The 23,862-nt window shown below is 42.0% G+C and overlaps 1 protein-coding gene across 1 annotated transcript in view; it reads right to left on the reverse strand.

Annotated features, from left to right (window-relative positions):
• The window catches only part of astn1 (astrotactin 1), a gene marked incomplete at its 5' end in the record, with an annotated part of 390,125 nt that overhangs the window by 223,571 nt on the left and 142,692 nt on the right, over nucleotides 1–23,862 (reverse strand). The window contains one exon of the mRNA XM_079284766.1: nucleotides 14,861–15,011. Coding sequence (XP_079140892.1) covers nucleotides 14,861–15,011 — 151 coding nt within the window. The remainder of the gene's footprint in view (nucleotides 1–14,860; nucleotides 15,012–23,862) is intronic.

Raw genomic sequence — 23,862 nt, forward strand, 5'->3', positions numbered from 1 at the left:
TTTGTTCAAACGCTGACAGAAACTCATGTTTTCGTGGACATGACAAGGACCTCTCTTGGCTGTGCTAATAATGACAGTCCAACCCTATCTGTAGACATGATGCAAATGTTCTTATACTATTAGCTCTGAATGGCCACAGACTGCCATCAGAGCTTCCTTCTCGTCCTTACCCAATCTCTGTCCATGTCTTTTGTGCGTCTTTGTAGCTTCGGCATGCTGAATCATACAAATGTGGATGATACAGCTCACATTTCTGCAGTGTCGCATTCGGTCCTATGCAAGAAAAGTGATGGAATAATAATATGGCCCAATTCCAAACCGACCCTTACACCCACTTCAATATCGAGAAAGTTGCATTTCGGGAGAGTTTTTTTCAGGCCAGTGTGATGAGATGAGCATGAGGTGAAAGGTCATCCTCTCCCGGAGAGCTCGGACCCTCACTCTGGTCTCCTGTGGATGTTGTGGTGAGTAGGCTCGATGCAGAACAAGTTTGGACATTTAGTAACCCCTCTCACCTCCCTCACAGGCAGGGCGCTGCAGGTCAAATGGACGCGCTGCAACAGAAGACCTGTCTTAAAGGGACAGATCACACTCTCTGACCCGAGGTCTTTTCACTTTTCGAACACTGAAGCCAATAGTGTAAATCAGAATCGCTAAATCGGACACTTTTCAACTCAAACTTTAATGATCAAAAATGGAATTGAATAGTCGTCAACTGCTAGCCACAAAATCTTTCAAAAAGTGAAAGATGTTAATCAAACTTCATCGATTTAAGAATGTGAGACTTTCCATCCTCTTCACTTGAAAGAAATGGAGCTACATACTACTTTTAAAAAGACAAGTATGATATAAACTGTGCGGAAAGTGAACGCTGAAGTCTGAGGTTGAAGTTCGGTGAGGAAGCAGACATTCCAACAGGATGATCTGAGGTTACAAAGTCAAGGGCAGGGCACGGATTGCTACATTAGACACATAACAGCTCTGGTGTGCGAAGGAGTCTCAGCACAGCTGCTCCCTGGCATAATCCAGGCAACAACTGTCAATATGCACTGCTCCTTTTTCAATTTTGATAATTTGAATGTTTTCAAAAGGCTCACATTCTAGTGTTCAGTCACCGATTGATGCAAAGGTATTCTCCACTTCACTTCTTCCATTTTGCCATATGTTTATTCTGAATATTTGCTGCTCAGCTAAAGAACAGTTTATTATTATAGTTCATTTATAGCTTTCAACTGAAGAAACCACAATGTCACAACATTTACATACAGTTATTCACATTATGACAATATTTCAAAAATAATGGGGGTATAACCAAATTGAATTCCTAACTCCTTAAAATAAGGCTTTGTTTCCTTGACAGACTGTATATAAGATGAGGATATAGTCACCATTGGTTTGACTTTGGCATTCAGGCCGTCGCCATCTTGGTTTTTTGGCCATCGCCATCTTTTTTTTAGGCGACCAAAATGTTACAATTAACTTCAAGTGAAAACAAACTGAAATGGTTTTAAAGTTGTAAGACAAAAACACTGACAACTCAGACAACAACTCGGACAACAACTCGTAAGCGACCTGTCAATCACAATAAGCAACCTGTCAATCACAGTAGCCCCGCCCTAAAGCATCCCCTGCTTTATGGTCTATTTGACTCTAAATGGACCATAATGTACTAAATGAACATCATGCTGTATTGAAGAATACTTGAAACTAGAGATTGCGACCATAAACTCATGTTTACAATGTTTACTGAGGTAATAAATCAAGAGAGAAGTAGAGTAATGTTCTCATAGACTTCTATACAACCAGAGGAGTCGCCCCCTGCTGGACACTAGAGAGAATGCCGCTTTAAGGCACTTAATACGGACCTTATACTTGATGATAAATAATGTATTTCACAGAACACTGTGCTTTACCACCTTATCTTTCATAGGAGTCAAGTCAATAAATAGATTATCTAGATCGTTTTAATTTTTTTACATGAAAACTTGCACAGGTGGTTGATGCACCATTTTAAGCCCAGAGTAATGCTTGCAGGTCTTCCTCTCAGGCTGCAAACAGCCTCCAGCAATAAGACAGGGCCGGTAGGGTAGCTTCCTCAAGTCTGACAATGATGCACGCTTTTCCTGCTCTGGCAATGCTGGTAATCGGTATAAAGTCTGGGTTGCCTGAAGGTTCACCATGGTAATCTGTTCCTTCCATATGCAGTGTCAACGCATCCAGAGAACCACTCAAGGCTGCTCCTGGAGACGAATAGCTGTGAGTGAAATGGTAATAATCGATGGTGATGCAGTTGAGCGTATGGACATTTTCATCACCTCCTCTCTTCTCTCATCTGGATGTTATCAGATGGACAATCGGAGGAAATGTTTAATAGCGTTTGTTATGGAGTAAATCAAAAGGTAAATGCGGACGAGACAGAAACAGGATTTTCAAGAGTGAAGAGGACACGTTACTGCCATCTCACAGTGGGAATTACACCCTTAGTAGTAAACATACATTTCAATTTCAATGTATTTTATAGTGTGAACACAACAACAGAATAATGTATCGATAGTATAATGAATATATGCGTTCGATTTATGTCTGCATCCGACCCTGTTACCCTCACAGTTATGCTGCGTTCACACCGGTCGCGTTGATTTTTTGACGCGCGTCGAGATTACATACAAAGTCTATGCACAGACGCGATGAGAGTGGCGCGGCGCGATTTTGCGATGGCGCGGCGCGATGGACGCGTTTTTGCGTTGGACGCCGCAAAATCGCCAACGCGCGAGTTGAAATTTTTCAACTTCTGCGACATAATCGCGTGACGCTGTGGCGCGATAGCCTATCAGCGTTGAGTTGCTCCCCCTGTCATCACTGGCTTCCTGCCGTTGTTGAATCAGGAAATAAATCCTGTAGCCGTCTGTGTTCACCCAGAGCTCTACGATACCTCATATCAACAGAGACCGGACCAAACTATGTGTATACATGTGTGTGTGTAAACCATACGATACAAACAATGAATAGACGCTGCCGTATTTACGTCTACGTGACGTTATTGAGTGCTGGTGGAGCTGCTACGATGTTAGCATAGCCTAGCACCGATCCATCAGAGCTCCATTGAGAAGACCAGTAACCTACAAATCGGCATCATTACGTAGTTATTTCGGAGTCCCTTTTTGTCGGTTTATTGCCGTTGAATCACAGCCAAATCAGTTTATTTTGTGTTCCTACAGCTGTAGTAAACAGCGACCGGTGGCTTGCTAGACACAGTGAATACAGCTCGATACAATCCACGGAGCTCCTCTGAACAATATTATGAACCAGACATGACGGCGTTTGGCATTCCGACGTTTGAGGGACTTCCACAACACGTACAAAGCAGCAATTGTCCTTATTCCTTTCACGGTTGACAACGGAAAGAAATGGTGGCCAGGTGAACGGCTTCCAGGACGATAAACCACGGCCCCTCTCCGGCGCTACGCAATTTTGCGGCGTTTGGTTTGAACACGACCGGCGGCACGTTGGACGCGATTTTGCAGTGCGTCAGAAAATCAACGCGACCGGTGTGAACGCAGCATTACCCTACAGTAGCTTCATCTTGATGGCATCGAAAAATCATTCATGTTCCTATTTATTAAAGTCGATACTTGTTATATTAAATGAAAACTACTTTGTGAATATATATATTTTATAAAAATACATTATATTGCACAATTTCCCAGTAAGTATGAACCCCTACAGTCCGTGATCTTCAGCAGATGCTTTCATCGATTCTGGGAGCCGAAACACACACTCACATAAATCCAATGACCCGAGGAGAGAAAACATCAGTCGTGACAATCTAATGTGCTCCGATTCCTCTTCAGGGCTGAGCTCTAGCGAGATCTCTGCCAGGTATTGACTCCACTCAACGCTGCTTAGTGTCCCAAGATGTGATCCCGGTCAAGATTGTTTTTTGCTGCCTAAGGGGAAGTATGCCAACACAAAGTGGTGAGAAGATGTGCTTCAGCCCGCAGCACACCGTACGGTGCTGTCCAGAATTATTATTAAAAAATGCTGCTGCTGTATGGCTGTATATCATGTGTGCCTCATACTGAGGCGTGGGCTTTGATGAAAGGTGACATGACCTAGTTTGAAGCGGAGTGCAGAGTGTACCAAGTGGTAGTAATAATCACTTTCTTTGCTTGATGAGCTCATTGTTTCAGATTAAAACTGAACAGCCACAACAAGTATTTCTTCTTCGTGCAACTGTGGTTTGTGTTTTTCTGCAGGGTCGTGTGACACGATAGTTTGTCATGTGTCGTGATGAGCTGATAACCGTCCAAAGAGTTATTGGGGCAGAAGGACAGAAATATGATATTACACTCTTGGGCTGCTATTGATTTAAGATACGTCCAAATCAAACTAGGTTTAAAATTAGATAATCTAAATTTAAAATTGAGCTGAAAGTGTCACTGTTTAGTCAATCCAAGTTTACCAAAATGAAATAGAACGTAACTAAAACGTAGATGCTTGCTTACCCAAATTAAAATCTGTAAATAAAAAAATACATTTATCTGCTTGCTGTCAGGACCGAATAATTCAGCTCTAAGAGTTAACCCTTTAAAGACTGTTCACATTACAGTGTTAGCTAGCGAGCTAGCTGAAGTTAGTTAGCAGTTAGCCTCATGTTAGCCTCATGTTCCTTAACTCTAATTTCTCCTTGTTTGAAAAAAACGTGTTGCCCGAATTGATGGAGCAATCTCGCCAAATAATAGATGAAAAAAATTGAAAGTAAGGAAAAAAGAGTTTGTCCAATCTTTGCTGTTCAGCTCCACAACAGTTTCCATGCTGATCTGATATCTTGAGAGGAATTCAGCAGGAGCATCATGACACTCACTTTCTTAGGGAAATTTGCTGTGCGTTCCAATACTCATACTACCATAGTTAGTATACCATAAAAAAAAGATTTGGTGTGTCCCAATTCGTAATATGGCAAATGCAGTTTGCCAAAAAATACCAGGATGTTCTACTACAGCTGGTCCCATTTTGTAGTATGCAAGCCAGCATGCTTTCCTGGCTATTCTGACCCACAATCCTTTGCGCAGCAAATATTTGTCATTATGAAGAAGTAGTACGTCCCAATTGAAGGCATACTGCATGCAACAGTGCATTCTTTGTAAGGTCAGCTGCAGTATGTGTTAAGTAAAAGAAAAAGAATGCGATTTGGAACGCTGCTTTGATTATGTGTCTCAGTACGTCTCATAAAGGCAGCACTTTTAAAAGTTAAAGTTATGAAGTGTAAGTTTAAAGTTACATTGTCACATTTTAAATTGGAGTTCAAAGACTTACATTTAATCTCGGTTTACAGTATCAACTAAACTGACGTTTAAAGAGGGTTTAAATTGGATCTTTCTTGGTTTTAAGATAGTGTTAAAGTTTAGTGCAGCATGAGTCGAAGTTAAAGCATGATTTGATTTGGTTAGAATCAGTAGAGTAGAATGAGAGACCTACTGTGTTTGTTGGAAGGCGGACTCCAGAAAGTAGAATAAACAGAACTGCTACACGTCTGTGTTGTAGAACCAAGGATTTAGTAGCGTGGTGGCAGGGCGTCCTTCGTAGTGAGGGAGTAGCAAGCCCATTGGCAGCAGCAGAGTGCAGTAGACGGCTGGGGGGACTAGTTTGATCATGTTCTGGATGTGCGATGGCCCTTAGCCCTCTACAGCACGGTAGGTTTCTTCCGTACTGTATGAAGTGTCAAACCCATATTTCGCACACTGGCTGGACCCAAACTAGGGACTAAAAGTCAGTACATGTGTTGAGATAAACTGCACAAGACATCTGAACAGAACTATCTTTGGGGCAAATGTGAAAATAAATTATATTTCGCCTCACTGTTGTTCTTTTTACAAATTACAAACTATGCTAAAGGCCTCTATTAGCATATCGGTGAAGGTGTTTCCATTTCAGTTAAACAAGCAAAATGCCTGCTTCAACTTTCCAAAGGTTTCAACGAATGGACAGCACACCAGTACTGCCCTCTGTAAGACGTAGACACACATGCACACACACATTTTCAACGCAGTCTATCCTCCAATGAAAACACCCAAGGAAACAAGATGTCACTCATTATAATTTGGAACATACAACATATTCAAAGACAACAACATACAAGACAAGGAAAGCAGCTAGCATCCCTCCCACAGCCTTCATCATGAGGTTGCATTCTACACTTTGTACACACACGCTTTTCTTTCTCCACAGTCTAGTTCTGTAAACTGCTGCAAAACTAAACAGCACTCATGATTTACATTTCCTGTGTGCTGCAGGTTTATATACCAAGCCCCTGCAAACACTGCATACGCTGTTTTTGGATGGGGCCCAGCCATCTCATCACTCCATCCTGGTGGCAATCTGCTGCGGTAACAACATCCCCGTTTTTTCCACTGTTTTGCAGAGGAGAAAAAAGTGACAAGGCCGAGCTAATTAATCTCCCAATCATCCCGTGATTATCAAGCTCTGGCTCCCACGGGGCTGCCCGCACACCTCTTCCCTGGAGTGCAATACATCAGCGAGACAGCAGCACGTCGGTCAGCGCCGACCGCCGGCATCAGTCGATTCTCGCACAAGGAGCGATATTAAGCGCAGACGGGACCAGCCACTGGCGATGCAGACAAGGTGTTAATTGATTAGGGTGGAATCAAGAGAGCTGGGGCCCAGCCAGTGTACCACCCTGATTAGACGGATGAGAAGCTCATTTATAAGCTTGACAGTCACAAGATAATTACTAAAGCACATGGTAATATATGCAACGGCAGCTGGGAGCGGTGCCGTGTGTTGACGGGCAGCACTGCGTGTGGACAACTATTCTTAAGGCCTTCACACAGCGGGGCACGGGAAATGAACAGCATGAAAATGCAGAATGCTAATTGCCGAATATTTCGCATTAAAACAATTTGTACCGTCAGCGATGCGAATTTATGCGACAATCAGAGGTTTGAATAAATTGGCGCATGCAGAGGGCCAACTAGCAGGATTCTATTGTGTGTCTGATGTGTAGGTGCAGCGTAAAGGTCTACGCTGCCTTTTCAAGGTTGAAAAAGTAATAAAGTTTCCTGTGTTGGTTCGTAATCACACGGCAACCTCCCGTTCTGACAAGTGAAGTTAATGCTTCATGTCTTCAATACAGCACGATGTTCATTTCGTAAATGGTCCATTTAGAGTCAAACAGACCATAAAGCAGGGGATGCTTTAGGGCGGGGCTACACAGTGATTGACAGGTCTCTGCCACTACCAAAGCCGTATACGACGTCACTCCTCCACAGTCCAAATATGGTAACTTCCTGTTCACTGGTTGCAAAAAGCCAAAATGGCGACAGCCAAATTGCCAAAATCGAGGCTTCAAAGCGTCAGTTCACCAACCAGTGTGTGACGTCACAATGACTACGTCCACTTCTCATATAAAGTCGATGTTTGTACTACGGAGCCTCCACGTTGTCGTATACGATATTGCATTTGTCTGTTTGTCTGTTTGCCAAAATGTGATTAGTTGTTGCCTTTATTTGCGGTGCGAAAGCTCAGAAAAATCAACCTTGCTCCGGAAAAAAATCATGGTGCTTTTTCTGTGCATCACATTTGCATTCTATGTTCTTTTTTTTGCATTCTAAGTACTGAAAAAACAAAAACAACAGTTTGCACAGAAAGAAACAGAAACCCCGGTGTGTAAAGGCTTTTAAAGGATAAGAAATCATAATCATTGGCATTTATGAAACTCCCTCTTTAAACTCACCTGCCTCTCCCACTCTGCATCTCCTCTGTGATTGATAATGGTGCACATTCAGGGCCAGATTTACATAAATAAAAGCGCAGGGCGAATCCGTGCTGCCAATTCCATTCAATTTGTGCTCCACTATCTGCGTGTAATTACTATCTGATTCACTGAAGCAGCAGCAGCTGCGTCTGGGATCTGACTTCCAGGTAGATTCACTAAATGAAGGAGAGCTCAGAGGAACGCAGTCTAGGGGTGGGTTGAAAAAAACTGAGCTTTAAAAAGAGACAGAAATAAAGAAAATAAAACACTGTTTAAAAAAGAAGCTGCAGTGGGACAGGAGTCCAGCAGATGCTCAGAGAGGAGCAGGTGAGGGGGATGGGATGGCTTTGATTGATGTCTCCTTAGAATACAGAGATAAAAGCAGCCAAATGCAACTGATGTCTTATCAAAGGAATGTAATTACCAGCCTGCTCATGCAGGTATAATGAGCCGTTGAGCAGAAAGCCACACCTCCCCATCCCTCATGTTTGCTGTTGTTGCTGCTCACTTCATATCATAGTTTCCCAAACGTTTTCTGTCTGTCTGTCCACGTCATGTTAGATTCTCTTGAATAGGTAAACCAGCCATTTTTGAAGAGATACATGTCTGATAAATCATAACTTAAACATAGCACCTGTTGTTGAAAACATATAGACATGTTAACACTTTATGAATGAGATCAAATAAATACATTTTTTGCAGTTAACAGGGTTTCTCGTTCTCTTCATTTCCTCTCATCAGTTACACAAACAGAATGTACGCCAGCCTTTCATGTTAATGTTACAAGCAGCAGAGTGCTGCAGGAATGAGTCCTGAAACCTGGAAATGAGTCAGCGTTTTTGCACTATTGGTTCCCTCGTCTCAAAGCCACAGGGTTTTTGGTTAGATGCCTGAAATAAGGTCTGTGGTTAACACAAGCTCTAGAAATGTAAACCGTTTGTCAGACGATATCAATTATTTCAGTAAATACCCCTCTCATGAATGTTGCAGCTTTAACTTTGGGACTACAGATGAAAAATAGCCTTTTGGCTAACTCTGGCACATTTGCAGAAATGTTTTTATTAATGTGCACTGTCCCGATCAAATAAACCAATAAATACAAACGAGGCGGTTGCTGACATAAACGTTGAATGAAGAAATTATACTTATGTTTGTGGGGACCCTAGTAGAATGTCCAACCACAGTATTTGGGAATTACTGCTTCACTTTTGTTTTCTTTTTTGTTGTTTTTAATAACTTAATAACTGCACCCAGTCTTTCCAAACACAGCCTTCTATTGTAAATATGTGTGCAGAAACTAGACCTATCTTACCTCACCCACTATCTGCAATATCATTCCTCAACATAGACACATGTACAGGTATGAGGCGTACTCACTGACCTACAAAATGCACTTTGTGGTATTTATACATCATGAACCCAGAATGCATAGCGTCTTTATTTTGTGCTGATCAAGATCTTTCTGAATTCCTGCTTCATTCGTGAGCTCAGAGAACATTTACGAATGATGGGAAAAGAAACATGAAACGGATAAATACTGTGAGCAAGTACAAAGTGTTCTTAGAGAAATATCACAGTGTACTCCAACATGCTCACAGGGATGGAAATACAACAGGACAATAAATAATAGAACAGAATACAAAAGGAAAGTCTCTTGACACCTCAAAGCGTTGGCAAGACGTCTCTTCACTGGATCCATGTTCCACTAATTTCAGGGAGAAGAAAATAGTTTTTTTTTTTCTGACGCTTTTGGCAAGGACTTGCAACAAACTGCAACATAAAGACGCCTCCCTGTAGATACTGGTGAACATACGCTGTTGTTTAAAGGCAATAATGTGTAAAGGAAGAATATCACTAGAAAATATCTTTGTGAGGGGAAAGCAGGGGGTGGGGTGTGTTAACCAAGTCAGTCATTCAGGAGGGGGTTTGATTTGGGTCGGCAAGTCTTTTATTTAACATTAATATCTGCAGTACACTTTTAAGGCACACGAGGGAGCCTGAATGTTTGTATCGGTCTGATAATCGTAGACAACCGATAACATTTAATCTTGTATGAAAGGCTCGCATTTAACGGATGAAAGGAAATGAAAAGAATACAATTCTGAGACTGTTAAATCCACCTACATGCATTTATTTGCTCTCATTTATAAAGTAATTCAGTGTTTTCAACAACATATACATAAACCAGTTGTGATTTTTCAAAAGTATATCGCTACAAAATGGCTGTCAGGAACATTTATTTGCGCGCAAATCCTCTCTTTTCACGATTTATAGATTGTGTAGATTATGAATTGTGAATTGGGTCGCGATAGTTTGTCATTTTTAAGAAACTGGGTCCCACTTTGGGAATCGCTGCATGACGTAACACGTAGTAAAATATCCATTGGACTTCAAAGTCGTGGCCTGAAATCTCCCCTCTGTCATCTCGTGGTACAAGACAGAAATTGGATGGATATTTTGGTCTCTGACATTCCAGTGCAATGTTGTTGCAACTCAGTGGACTCCTATCAGACCGGGTATGAAGCAATTTCAGATAGTGGACAGTACTCGTAGATTCCCATTTAGACCCACTAACAAGTTCAAAGAATGTCGTGAGATACTTGTGCTCGACCAGCTGGTGATTGGCCTGAGCTTTAGAGGAGCATTGATGCATTGGTGACATGTAGCCCATGGGAAATAAACAAGGTGGCTTTCTTGGCTATTGTTTTTGGTTGAAAGGCACAACTAAGACTCCTAAAAGCTCAGTGCTCTATTGCAGCGGTTCCCAAACTTTTTAGGCCGCGCACCCCCTTCTACATCCCGACCGGGTTCGCGCACCCCCCCCCCCCCCCCTTAAAAAAAAAAAAAAAAAAGAAGCAACAGAGCCTTTTAAGCCTTCATAGCCGCATAAGAATCGGACCAATGAGAGAACAGTTTGCTCGCGCCTGGCGTTTGTTTACAATATTTAGTCCGCTGTTAAATGTTGCAGTGTGAACACAAACCGAACAAAGGAGCATCTGCAACATTGTATCATATTAATCCCTGAATCAGAACAAAGCAAACGAACTGAAGGTGTGAAAACGCCCTGAAACACTGCAACAAAGTTTCAATAACTTTCAGTGACACAAGGCGTCACTTTTAAAGAGCAAAACGGATGCGAGCACACACGCACAGGCTCAGAGGCAGATTATCACATTTAATTTACAATTAATGACCGACTAATGTAGCCAGGATGTCTTCGGACAAAGCATCGATGCGGCGCGACACAGTGTTGTTGGACACCGGGATCATGCACAACTTTTTTGCTTCTTTCTCCCCAATCATACATTCCACCATCTCTCTGGCAGCTGGCAAGCTCACGTCTTCAGTGATTGTGTGCGGTAGCCCCTTTCTCGCTATTCTGTAACCAGATATGAAGCCCGTAGTGCGTCATTTATAGACCCAACACATGAATAAGACTCCAGTTGTTTTTGGCTGTTTTGTAACTCCTCCAATTTCGATATAAACAATGTAAGGGGCTTTTGACTTGCACTGGCATGCTTGGTGTTCAGGTGGCGACGTAAATAAGAGCTTCAGACTGTTAGCCAGAACCTCACTGCACACCACACACTGTGGCTTTGGGGAATCTGCGTTGCCAATCCAAGTGAAGCCCAGACACACATACTTTTCATCATATTTCCTCTTTTTTTCCCAGTCTGATGCTCACTCTCGTTTCCTCTTTTTTCACCTTGACTCCGCGATGGGCCGATGTGCTCCCCATTTGTCTGTGCTGCACCTCTCCGTTCCCCTCGCCTCCGATTCCTCTCTCTCTCTCTGGCCCTCTCCTCTTTTACGACTGATAGCTTCAGATGTCCCACCTGACAGCTTTTAAATTAAAATTACATTTTTTTTAAATATTTAATATTATTACACCATCAGACCGCCATTACACTTTTCCTCTCGCACCCCCTAGAGGCAGCTTGCGCACCCCCAGGGGTGCGCGCACCCCACTTTGGGAATCCCTGCTCTATTGCATCAGCAAACTACCAACGCCGGACATTTCAGAAGCCTCTTTGTACCCTAGAGCTGTTCAAGAGTCTACTTGAAGTAGCAACAGAGTGGCAAAAACAAAGAAACTACAAAAAGAGACAATCTGGCTGGGCCTGAATGTCACTGTTGACAGTCACGAAGCTGTTTTGGACTCACTTAAGTGTGGCTTTATGGAGATATTTGCCACTTTTTATATGGATGCCCAATTGGTGTTGATGGTGAATGTAGTCGACTGAAGCAATTAATTCCCTTGAGTGCTATATTGACGCAGAAATCTGAGTTTTCCTGCTGCAAAATCTGTTTTACTTCCTGCATTCAGTGATGTAGTTGAACTACAAACTACTTCGGCCTGTATTCCTCTGGGTAGCCAGCATGGGGGCGCCATGCTCTAGATGAGGCTCAACAATGCGACTTCCTTAACCTGTCGTTTGTTCAATTGTGTCGATAAAGTTTAAAAACAAATCTTGTATTGCAAAGTAGTTGCATTGCAAACAGGGAAAATTGGATCAAAAATATGAAAACTACTGATGATGTAATGGATGAGGAGAGCTCTACTTTCTCTGTAAATACAGCAGGAACTGAAGAACGTATTGCTTAAATGGACTACAATTACCATCAACACTGATTGGACATCAACATCACAAATCACATTCAGCGATAAAAATGGAGGCCTTCAGTTGGTCCAGTCTCAAATACAATATCTCCACAACGATGAGACAGGTTGCCATGGCATTAGGTACAGACATCAAGGGTCACCAGAGAGTAAATGCTCATGACTTTGATGGTCAGTTGACCTTTCACCTCACGCCAACATCAGGTCAAAAGTGCAATTGTACTTATACTTTTGTTTCTGAACAAATTATAATTTTTTAGTTTTGTGCTAATTAGCGACAGTTATCATGCTAACACCGAACATTGAATAAGATGGTAAACATGGCAAACTTGAATATTCTTAACACTGTAGCTTGCAGCATTTAGCTCAAAGCCGTGTGCAAAAGTCAACTCCGTCTTCGTCAAAATAATGTTCCCATACAGCTAGACTGCACCCTCTATCATGTTTCAAGGGAAAGATATTCTCTCCTGGATTACAGTTGCAGTAATAAACATGTAAATTGTAGCAATACAAAACTAAAATGCAACAAAATCCCTTGGTTATGTTCCGGCAATTAAAGTACTTGGTTAGGGCCCGTCAAACAATCCCGACCCCCTCGCTACGCGAACTCCAGCGGACTAGGAGGATGAATAATGGACACTAATGGACAAGTGTCCCGATGTGGTCAAGTCAGGTCAGAATCCATCACGTCAGAGATAAACTGGATTCTGCACTAAAACTGGGCCATCAGACCAACCAGTAGGGGACACCAGGAGCTCAGTCCTAAACTAAATATATTGGCTTTATTCAGACAAACAAACACAACTTTTAACTCTTTTTCACAATGCAAATTTGAATTATGGTTCATACTTGTGACGTTAATGATGATAATAGTGTTGAATGCTTTTTTTTTTATTGGTTGAAACTCATCTCAGAGACGGATTTGCTTTACATTTCTCTGTTTGAAGGGTCAATTCTTCATCTGACATGGGAAGATTACAGCTGCAGCTGTTTGAATCTCTTTCCATTGGACTTAGTTCAAAAACAACATGCAGGCATACTACCACTGATGGAAGTGGAGGGTATATCTGTGGAGATTGAATTCATTACTGACCTACATCACGGTTAACACTGTTTGTCTTCATAAAAAGAGGCAACCGTGACTTATCTTAAGATGCACAACGACAAACAGCAAGTTTTCATCATGTATGTTTTTTTCAAACTATAAAAAGAGACACGTTTCTGGAGAGTTTGGACTCTCAAGCGATGCATGCTGGGAAGTCTGCTAATGTGCTGATCATGTTTCTTTAAAAAACGTAATTTAATGAGTTGAGCGGACTCTCAGTAGTTAATTTATTCAACTCAGTTCTGAAGTGGTCTGGATTTAAAAAACAGAAATGTTACATTGAATTAGCTTGAAGTTATTAAAAAGTATATATTTATGTTGAGTGAATGAGAACAGATGTGTTGTTTCCACTGAATTCCTTTATGATGTTTTACAGTGTACATAATTCTCATGTTGAGCCTCCAGCCTCAGTGATTAACGTCAGATGATGATGAAAGAGAAAAGGAGCAATCAATAATTGTACTTCACGTATTTTGCATGCCTGTCAAGACAACAATTACATCCTCTGTGCTACTGTTTACCGTACCACCAATGTATATAATTGCTTTGAAATGCATGCATATGCTTTACTCTCTAAATGAAACATTTTCCCATTAAAAAAGCCTCTCACAAGCTGTTTCCCTCTCGTTGAGGTACATTATAAGAGATAGGATGAAGCGTACTGGATGGCATAAACAGCATCTCCAAAGCCCACCCGAAAGGCTCAACTCGAGTGCGTCAAAGTACTTGAAAAGAGATTTAATTGTAAGGGGGGGGGGGGCATGACAGCTTATCAATTGAAAGAGGGGGATTTAGGAGAAGCAAAACACGAGCAGAAGGCGTTAAGATTCTGCAAATAACGAGACCGGTATTGCTGGAGTCCCCGACAGATGGAGGCGAAAACTAACCTGGCTGCAACATTTCCTGGTTGCTAAGCACCACCTGGACGTAATGAATGCGTTGTCGGCCAAGGAGGCATATGAGACGAACTCAAACTGTCGAGTCAGACACGTTGCTGAGTGCAGGTCTGCTGCTTGTCCTTGATACAGGTCATCTTGGTCCCGCAGATATGCTCATGAATATTGATACAAGTAGATGGACTTAAACACTGATGGTCGAAAACTAAATATTTTTCAACATAGAATATGAACCGCTAAAGGAGACGGCCATGTAAGTGAGCATCGGATCAGAAATCCCACAAGGTGGAGTGTTGGAGGTAAAGGCCTCCAGTGTCATGCGCTCATATCATAAAGGGATCTTTACTCTCGAGCACTTTGAATTTGATTGATGGAGAAATCTAAAGGAACGTTCACGTTCTGCCCCCGCGGCTAATGTATGGCAGCTTCCAGCCAGAGTCCTGAATAAAAGAGAGATGACTCACCATGCAGCCGGTGGAGTCCAGCTTTCGGTCCGATATGCAGCGGAAGTTGCGGCTGCAGCCTCCGTTGTCTTTGGTGCAGTCTCTGACGGGCCCGAACGAGTCGAGGAGGACCTCCAACGAGTCGAAGGACGAGCTGATCATCAACTCCTCTCTGTTAAAGCCGAAATGAGTGACAGAAAAAGGAAAGGAAAGAGGATCCTTGTTTAGTTGTGTTTGTGTGTTATTACTACTGAGGACTGATTTGAGTTTTCAGCGTACAATGCGTCATTTATTGAGGCTTGCTGGGTAGATGGACTGTCGGTGCACATCCAACAATGATGTCATGGCGAACTGACACACCGCGGAGCACACCTCTACATCACTGCAGCAACATGACGAGTTAAACCACTTAAGGTGAACAAAACTTTTGTTACAGACGATTTCATGATCAGACTTTCAGAAATACGTCCATTTTGGTGGACTTAGGCACACCGTTACATTGTGTACATTCGATCCAGTTCGTTTTGCTTTCACATTGCAAAAACTAAAGAACTCCTCTTGACATAACTGCATCCTGCCGTCATCACCTACGTAATTAGCATTGATTGGTGAGTGGACGGGCTATCATGCCTCTTGTATCGTCTCTCTCTCTTATCACTATTTTATCCTCTGAGAAAACAATTGAAGAGTGTCAGAATTGTTGTGCATTCTTTTCCAAAAGGCGTTTTATAAAGTCGTCACATCAAATGTCAAAGAAGAACTTTTTCTCTTCCCCCAATTTTGTTACCACGGCTCATTTAGTGTTGTTGCGTTCTTTTGCCTTTTTCCATTTCTGATAGCAGCCTGCCGGAACCTACTGTAATTATGTGGAAGGTCCTAACCATCTGATACATGTACAACTATGGTTCAAGTTGGTCTGGACCAGGACCACCTCTATTAGTCAGACCGAGGTCCGGCTGTTTGGTCCTGACCATAGTCCAGGGGAGGTTTCATACCTGTCATTTTGGTTTGGATCAAAATTACTGGTCTGGACCAAACAAGCCGTGCTGTAGCTCCACACCAGAGAGTTGTGATCATGAAACAGGAATTATTTTGTGAACTGATTAGTGGTATAGCACACTATAGCACATAAGCTTGGTCAGCTCCTGTGTTTGGCTAGTTCTCCAGTTAGGGTCAGTTTCCCAGTAATTCACACAGTAACACAGAACCAAGCTTTTAGCACCAGTGATTTTCTGGTCAAACCGGGTACGAAGACTACTAGTTTGTATCAATAGTATTTTTTTTTCAGTTTGTCTGAGGATTTGTTCTTTACATTCTTATGGACTGTCTGTTGTGTTTTTTATGTACAGACAGTGTGTGCCTACTGACCAAGAACATCTATTTTCACAGTTAACAGTTTGAACAGATGTCTAAAGGCTCTTAAAGGTTCTGTTTATTTTACCAATTCTTTCATGAGCACAGTAAAAATCCACAGTATATAGCAACAGATAAAAAAAGCCCCATTTCCCCTTATCTAATACCTGGACAACGCTTAAATTGAAGTCAGATGTTGATGTTGATGAAAACAGTGGGAGGAAGGGTTAGAATTTTTTTTCGCACAATTGTCCCTTAACGTCTCTGGCACCATAACGTTGTTTGCCATGAGGAACGCCACTTGGCTTGTAGTCTTCATATTATAAACGTGGGTAACGGTGGATTGTCTCCCTCTAATTTTCTACAAAACAAGCATTCATTTGGTTATCTTTCCCTTCTTCTTGGACAAAGCGGTGCATAAGCTACCAACTGGACTGGAGTGTGGAACTAAAGCGGAGCATGGGCAGTCGGCGCTCTTGCAGATGCGTACAGGCCGCACTTTGAGCTGCACGTGGATGGGGCATGGGGTCCTCGTGGACATGGACACTGTGGACCCTTACAGACATGCGGACGTGGAAAGTATAATTTGGAAATGGTGTTGCAAGTTATATCAACTTCAAACAAGATATTGAGTGAAATCCAGTAGTTCATTAGTAATGCCTTCCTGTCAGCAACATGCTTCATTAAAGTTGATTCAGATATCACATTTCTTGAGATCATGTTTCCTGTGTAAGAGCGAGGGGCGTGCTCCCTCAATATTGTGCTCATGCTGTGACATCCTGCTCTCTATTTCACCGATTGAAGAGATTTCTATTTTCATGAATTACAAACACCTGCATGTTGAATTAATTCTGTGCAATCACGGCACAATTACTATGCAAGACTTGCGAGATGAAAGGCGCCATGAACCCCTCTGCTCTAACCTCGCTCTGAGCAGCCACTATGTGTTTCGGTGGTTTTGGCGTTCCCCGTAAACCTCTTGCAAGGTCAAGAAGCACATCAGCCAATAGAAGGACAGCAATATACGCGTTTGGGATCGGTGGAGATGACGAGCAAAGCGGAGAGGACCTCAGTGTTTTCCCACAGAGGAAAAGTGCTACTCGTGCTAAACAAGAACTCGTGGAATAGCATCGCCATGAACCTTGTCTTGGTAAAGAACGTGGTGACCTCTCAGGCACTCATTGTTTTCCCCCACCAAACTCCCTGCACTCCTCTACTCTCCCCATGAGAAAAGACAGCAAGTTCCCTTTCCCTTTCACAGTAAACGTGATGGTATCTTACAAACCAATTCTTCTTTTATAATTGCCCATTGCTTTGTTGTCATTTATTCAGAGGGGACCTATTGAACAGAGCCTCGGCAGATGATGAAACTCAGAGCAAGTGTGAATGCTAAATAATTTGGGAACTGCAATTACAGTCGAGACACATCCAACGGTTGTGTGCAACGCAACATACCAATAGATATCAAGCAAAAGAAAAAAAAGCCATGTTTGGTTTCTCTTCGGTGAAGCTACTGCAACATTCATCACATCCCAGAATACGGAAGTGCTGGATAGATTGCTTATCATTCACTGCGGCCCTTAGAGCCTCACTAAAATATCTTAGGTTTGTCCTAAGGGGGTCGGATAATATCTACATGTTTTTTTTTCTTTGGCAGCATGAATGTGTGTGAAAGACATATATAGTGTCCAACCCACACCTCCCTTTCCAAGCGAGTGGAAGAACCTGCAGTGGCCTTCAGGTGCATCAGCACCACCAAATGTAAGCTGCCCCTTCAGTGTAAAATCGTGAAAGTCCCTTTCTAGGGCCAGTGTTTTGGTTTGTCCGATTCGGGCTCTTGTAGAAACATGGTGGTGCAACATGGCGGACTCCGTGCATGGTTTGATGCTAATGGATGTTCCAGAGGGATGAATGGTTAGGGTTCAGGTATCCTATTGCATGTAAGTACATGTAAGTACATGTGCAAAATCGGGCCAGCGTCCCTCCGGACCATCCATCCTAGCATCAACCCTGTGGGAGAGGACCAAGAGATGGTCCTTCCAAGGGTACATTCTGCTCAGAGCTTGTATTTCTTGGGTAAAAAGTGTCAATGCTCCACTAATGCTGTCTCTAGAGAAATGGTCAAGGAGTTACCAAAAATATTTGGATTCATCAGCAGGAGACGATGAAGTTCTACAGGATTTTAAAAGTAAATCCGGCAACTAATTGTATAAATATCTTGACACAAACTCTTTCATGTATGTATCATTACAATGACTTGTATATTCGCAGTCCTAGGACTTCTTGTTTCCCTTTTTGAATGAAGAATACAGGCTACTGCCACCTACTGGTAAAGAGAGTCATTTCCTCTCACACAGGCACAGAACGCATGTGGTAGCTGGCTGTTGGCTGAAGTCTTTGCAGTGTGTTCGAGTGCAACTTTTTGGCCAAGACAGTGAGGCAATGCAACAGTCGGCCTTTGTCACCGCTAGTTTTTTAACGTCGGTTTGGTGTGTTTGGGAATTTAGTCATTAGCTTGATTCCATCTGCATTATTGGACCTCAAAGTGCAAGTAAGGGAAGCAGAGCTTATAGTACATGTAGTTTTCCTTTGCCCAGGAAGGGGTCGCTTTGCAAGGCTAGCTAACCAGAGCAGGGAAGAGTTAGGTGACCTTCCACTTGTTTGGTTGAAGGATGTGGCCATACTGTACAGATTGCATTTACACCTATCGATGTCTGATCAGCAGATAGCTGAAATCAATGTCAATCATCAATCTGATGGGTAATTATTTGGCACATTCAGAATCCCTCCATTCAAAACCTTTTCCGACATCACGACGGGCCGAACAACGCCTCTTAGCTGGGCAAAATCCCAACAATGCCTGTGGTGGGCTATTGATCATTCATACCACCTTGAAATAATCTATATCCGTCTGCAAGAGAAATGCTTGTTGTGCTACAAACATATTTGATTTAAAATGGGAAGAAAATAAATATAACGTATCATTTTGACAACCTATAGGGCGTGCTTAAAATCATTGGGCACTAAGCATGACCTGGGATATGTTTAACATTTTGTCACAGACAGCTGTCTGCAGCTGAGAGAGGTAATAAGCCTTAAATATGGACACCATTAACATGGATAGCAAACAATGAGAGGGCTAGAAGTACATGTGCGTCAAAACAAGCCGTACAAAGAACCATTCATTCATTTGCCACTGAAAAGTACCACCAACGGTTTAAATGCCAAGGTTTCCCTGCAATCTCCTCACATTATCTGGAGAATGAGTTCAGAGCGGAGTGGAAATTACCATCAAAAAGGGGCAGAAATGAACTAAGATTTTAATGTAAAGGTATTTATAAAGATTGCTGCTCTGATGTGTTTGATAAGTGGGTTTTTTTTCAACAATATCGACTCAATTTGCTTTTATGTTAAGCAGAAGCAAAGGCGAAATGGAATATGGAGTTTTCAATTAGCGTATTTTGTCTCGCAGCTTAAGATATAAGAAAAGCATGAATAATACAAATGTTTATAACCACCGGGATAGAAGTCTTCTGTATACAGGCTCACGGCGACGCAACAAGAGCACTAATAAACACACTGGGGAAACAACAAAAAACACCAACGATGATTCCTCATTCAGTCATAACTGCCATGACATCAGCTTATCAAGGGAAGGAAGATTAGGGCTAATCACTACTTATCCATCTGCCAGGGAGCAAGAGAGTGACAAATGATCATCAAACGTGGGGCAACGCGGCTCAAAAGCAGAGTAAATCGGCAGCTTCAAGATGCGTTAGCAGTGTTTCCTCGTGGCCCCCGGGGAGAGCTGCACACAGCACTCATCAGATCCCAGATCAGAGGGAAATGAGTTATTTACACAGCGTCTTGGAAAAGCTGCCAAATGAAAAAGAAATGCTGAAAAAGATGGGGGGATTGGAATGTGTAAACATGGCGTGGGGGGTAGAAAACTGCCAAACCGCACACCAGAACGTAATTAATTTACAGATGATGCAGTAGGTAACAAAGAGAACTTTAAACAAAGAGGATTCAACGACAGAAAACACATCCAAGAATGGTGTTTGTCAGATATTGAAGATGTGAGGAAACAAAAGGAAACAGTGTTGCCATGACTGTATCTATCGAAGCCATTATCATAAAGAACGTTGAGAAATAAAGATCATTTGAAATGACAACTGAATTTCAATTGTTCTTTTATTGCCACTTATGACATTTTTAGCCATCGCTATAATAGTTTCAGAATGATTTGTTGACCTCGGTGGCGGCAGTAGCTGTGTCTGTTGCATGTCTATAGGCCACGTGTGTGTGTGTGTGTGCACTTCAGCCCTATGTGTGTAAGGCCCAACACAATTTAGCTGCATAATTTGAATTTCCCCAATGACAATTTAATAAAGTCGTTCTTCTTCTTCTTCTTCTTCTTCTGGGTTTATGTGCAGTAAACTAAATGAGACATGTGTTTCCTAACTTGGGGTTTGGGAACCTGCATGTGTACCCAGCACAGATCTGAGGGGTATCAAGGAAACAGAATGTATTATGTTTTATGGACTTGTAAATAGTTAATGCTTCAACTTTTGGGAATCAATGCTCTAGAATCTATATTTAAAAAAAATAGATATGTTAAAATCTTCTTTGTGATTGTTTTTTATACTCATTTTATGTTTTTAAAAGACTGGTTATCTTTAAATCCGCATATTACCAATCTGTCAATCACAGGATAAAACATGAACTTGAGAACTCAAGTTGTTTGAAGTAGAAGTTTGAATCGATCACAGCAGGAGCCCCGACACAAAAGAATATCTCATCATAACCAACAGCTGGAGATTTATGACTTTTATTTTCCTCTGATAATGTAGCCTTTTATAGTTTATGTTTTGATGCTGTATGCATTGCCAATCATATACTATTTAAAGGGACAATAGACATTTCATTTCATTTACAATAATGACACCATCGGCGTTTGGAAAGTGAAGGCTCTGTTTACGGCACGACGCAAGTGAGTCAGGGAGGCTACACATTAGTCAACCATTGCGCAACCGAAACAGGAAGAAGATAGCGCTTTATCTTTTTCAGCATACACTCAGAAGAGGACTGTGATCACTATGAGCAGCTTTGGGAACGTATGTATAAAATACATTGTTGAATATATTTCTTGCTATTTCTTCGGAAAAGTCTCTTATTTGATGCTTTGTTTTTACATAAGGTCATTAAAAGGGTTTGAAACGTCTGTAAACAGGGGGAGACAGTCCCCAAGTTGGCACCACAGTGCAGTGTTGTAAGGTAGTTGTTAGGCTCTGAGGGAAAATGGAAATTGATAGAGGCTACAACTTCAAAAAAATCAAATAAAAAATCATCTGATCATCAATCATCTGAAAATGAATCAACCTCTGTAAGAGTCAAGTTATTAAATTCGTCCCTTTCCCCGATGGTATCCAAGCTCGGCCTCGCTTTTTTCACTTTTAGGATCATAGTGTATAGCTATGTCCTTTGGAAGGTTATGAGTATAAGTAACAGTACACCTACATACAGCTCTATTTGACTCTGAATGGACCATCATTTACTAAATGAACATCATGCTGTATTGAAGAAGACTTGAAACTAGAGATTGAGACATAAACTCATGTTTACAATGTTTACTGAGGTAAACATTGTCAAGAGAGAAGTAGAGTCATTTTCTCATAGACTTCTATACAACCAGAGGAGTAGAACAACCAAGTTATTAAATTTGTCCCTTTCCCCGATGGTATCCAAGCTCGGCCTCGCTTTTTTCACGGTCATCCTTTCAAATCCAGTTTACAGACTCGTACAAAATACGTAAACACATCATGTGTTGTGCAGTCACTGTGACTGTAGATCGTACAAAGTCACAGTTGGGGAGAGAGCTTGATGTCAAACCCACTTTGAATCACTTAAGTTACAAGGAATGCAACTTTTGTCTGTCATTCATCAGTTTTTTATGCCCTCACCTTGAACTACCTCTTCAGGGGTCTTTCAGGAGAGCAGGGATTCCTCTGGCCCCCACTAACGCCAACACTGAAAGAACTTTAAACTTTGACTCATTCACCGTGAAGAAAACAGGCAACAAGGAATGATGGTGAAGGACACCCTGCTACGTGAAAGTGACACTAACAATGCCTGCAATAGCAGGTGTGTTTAAGTGCACTTTTCATTGGGGCTCCTTTTTGACGGTTATGTAGCCACTGTTCCTACGGTGAAAAGTCTTACATTGGTCAACTCTACCTGACCGCACAATCACAAGTCAGACTCTATGGAGGACTGACATGTTGATGCATCCACAGCCTCTGACTGTACTGCGTCAGAGCGCAGGGAGGCTACACATCAGCGTTCACTGCGAGAGAACACCACCAAGCTGCTGCAGTGTAACCACACATCAGGCTGGTCGGTTACAACTCCATGTTCTGCTGTTGATGAGGGAGACGTCCGGTTACCAGGGCTCACAGCCTCTCCTCCAGTTTTCTTGATAGAAAATGTTGCCTCTTATGTTTTCAACTGATTGCAGTGCAAACGCTGTTGTGTAACATTGCATATACTTTCCGGCAGCGCTACACACATTTCATTATCAATGTCAAAAATCAAGAATATCAATCGAATGTAATCGCACATAAGTGGCAGATTGTTTTTTTATCGGTAGCTATGAAGACCTACAGTTGTCACGGCTAACTCAATGTTCAAATATGATGAGGTGTGATGTTAAACTCACACACTCCTGAGATGATTAGCTTGAAAACATTGTCTACTGAACAGTCTCCTGGAGGCATCGCATTGAATCCTGCTCTTCCGATCTGCTCCATGTCATCGTACTCTTGTTGTGGGACTACTTTTATACCTCAGTCATCCGAGGGCTCGGAAATTAGCCAGGGGCAGTGAAAACCAAAAAAAACCTCCTTGAGTGCCCACATGCTAATGAGAAAAGACGACGGGGATATTCATTTGAGCGAGACTAATTTCACCTGACAATCGTTTTCACAGGGCAAGTAACCGTGGGGCGAATCAGGGCAGGATCTGACACGGTTGTGCGCACTAACTTGTTGACAGGGCATGTTCCAGCATACACGAAAAGACAAATCCCCACCACTAATTACATTAGTTCTGCCAAACGAAGCCTGTTCACACAGACTTCTTTGCTCCAGCGTAATACTGTACTACCTGCAGTCACGTTAACTCTCTTGGTGATCCAGAACGATGCTGACCACCGAGTAAAGTAGGATCATAGTGTATAGCTATGTCCTTTGGAAGGTTATGAGTATACGTAATAGTACACCTACAGCTCTATTTGACTCTGAATGGACCATAATGTACTAAATGAACATCATGCTGTATTGAAGAAGACTTGAAACTAGAGATTGAGACCATAAACTCATGTTTACAATGTTTACTGAGGTAATAAATCAAGAGAGAAGTAGAGTCATTTTCTCATAGACTTCTATACAACCAGAGGAGTCACCCCCTGCTGGCCGTTTTGAAAATAATGCAAATGAATCTCAATTCCGACACAATGATTTAACAAACGTAACCATTGTCAATAAAAGTGCAGCTTCAGAATGCTACTGATAGACAAATTCAAAGTGGTTTTACCACCTTTTTTTTTAAACTAGTTTTCATTTCTTCCAGCTGTGAGCCACACCTCCTTTCAAGTCAAAGTCAAAGTCAAA

This window comes from Melanostigma gelatinosum (genome assembly GCF_949748355.1).
Source record: "Melanostigma gelatinosum genome assembly, chromosome: 15".
In the NCBI taxonomy this organism is placed as follows: Eukaryota; Metazoa; Chordata; class Actinopteri; order Perciformes; family Zoarcidae; genus Melanostigma; species Melanostigma gelatinosum.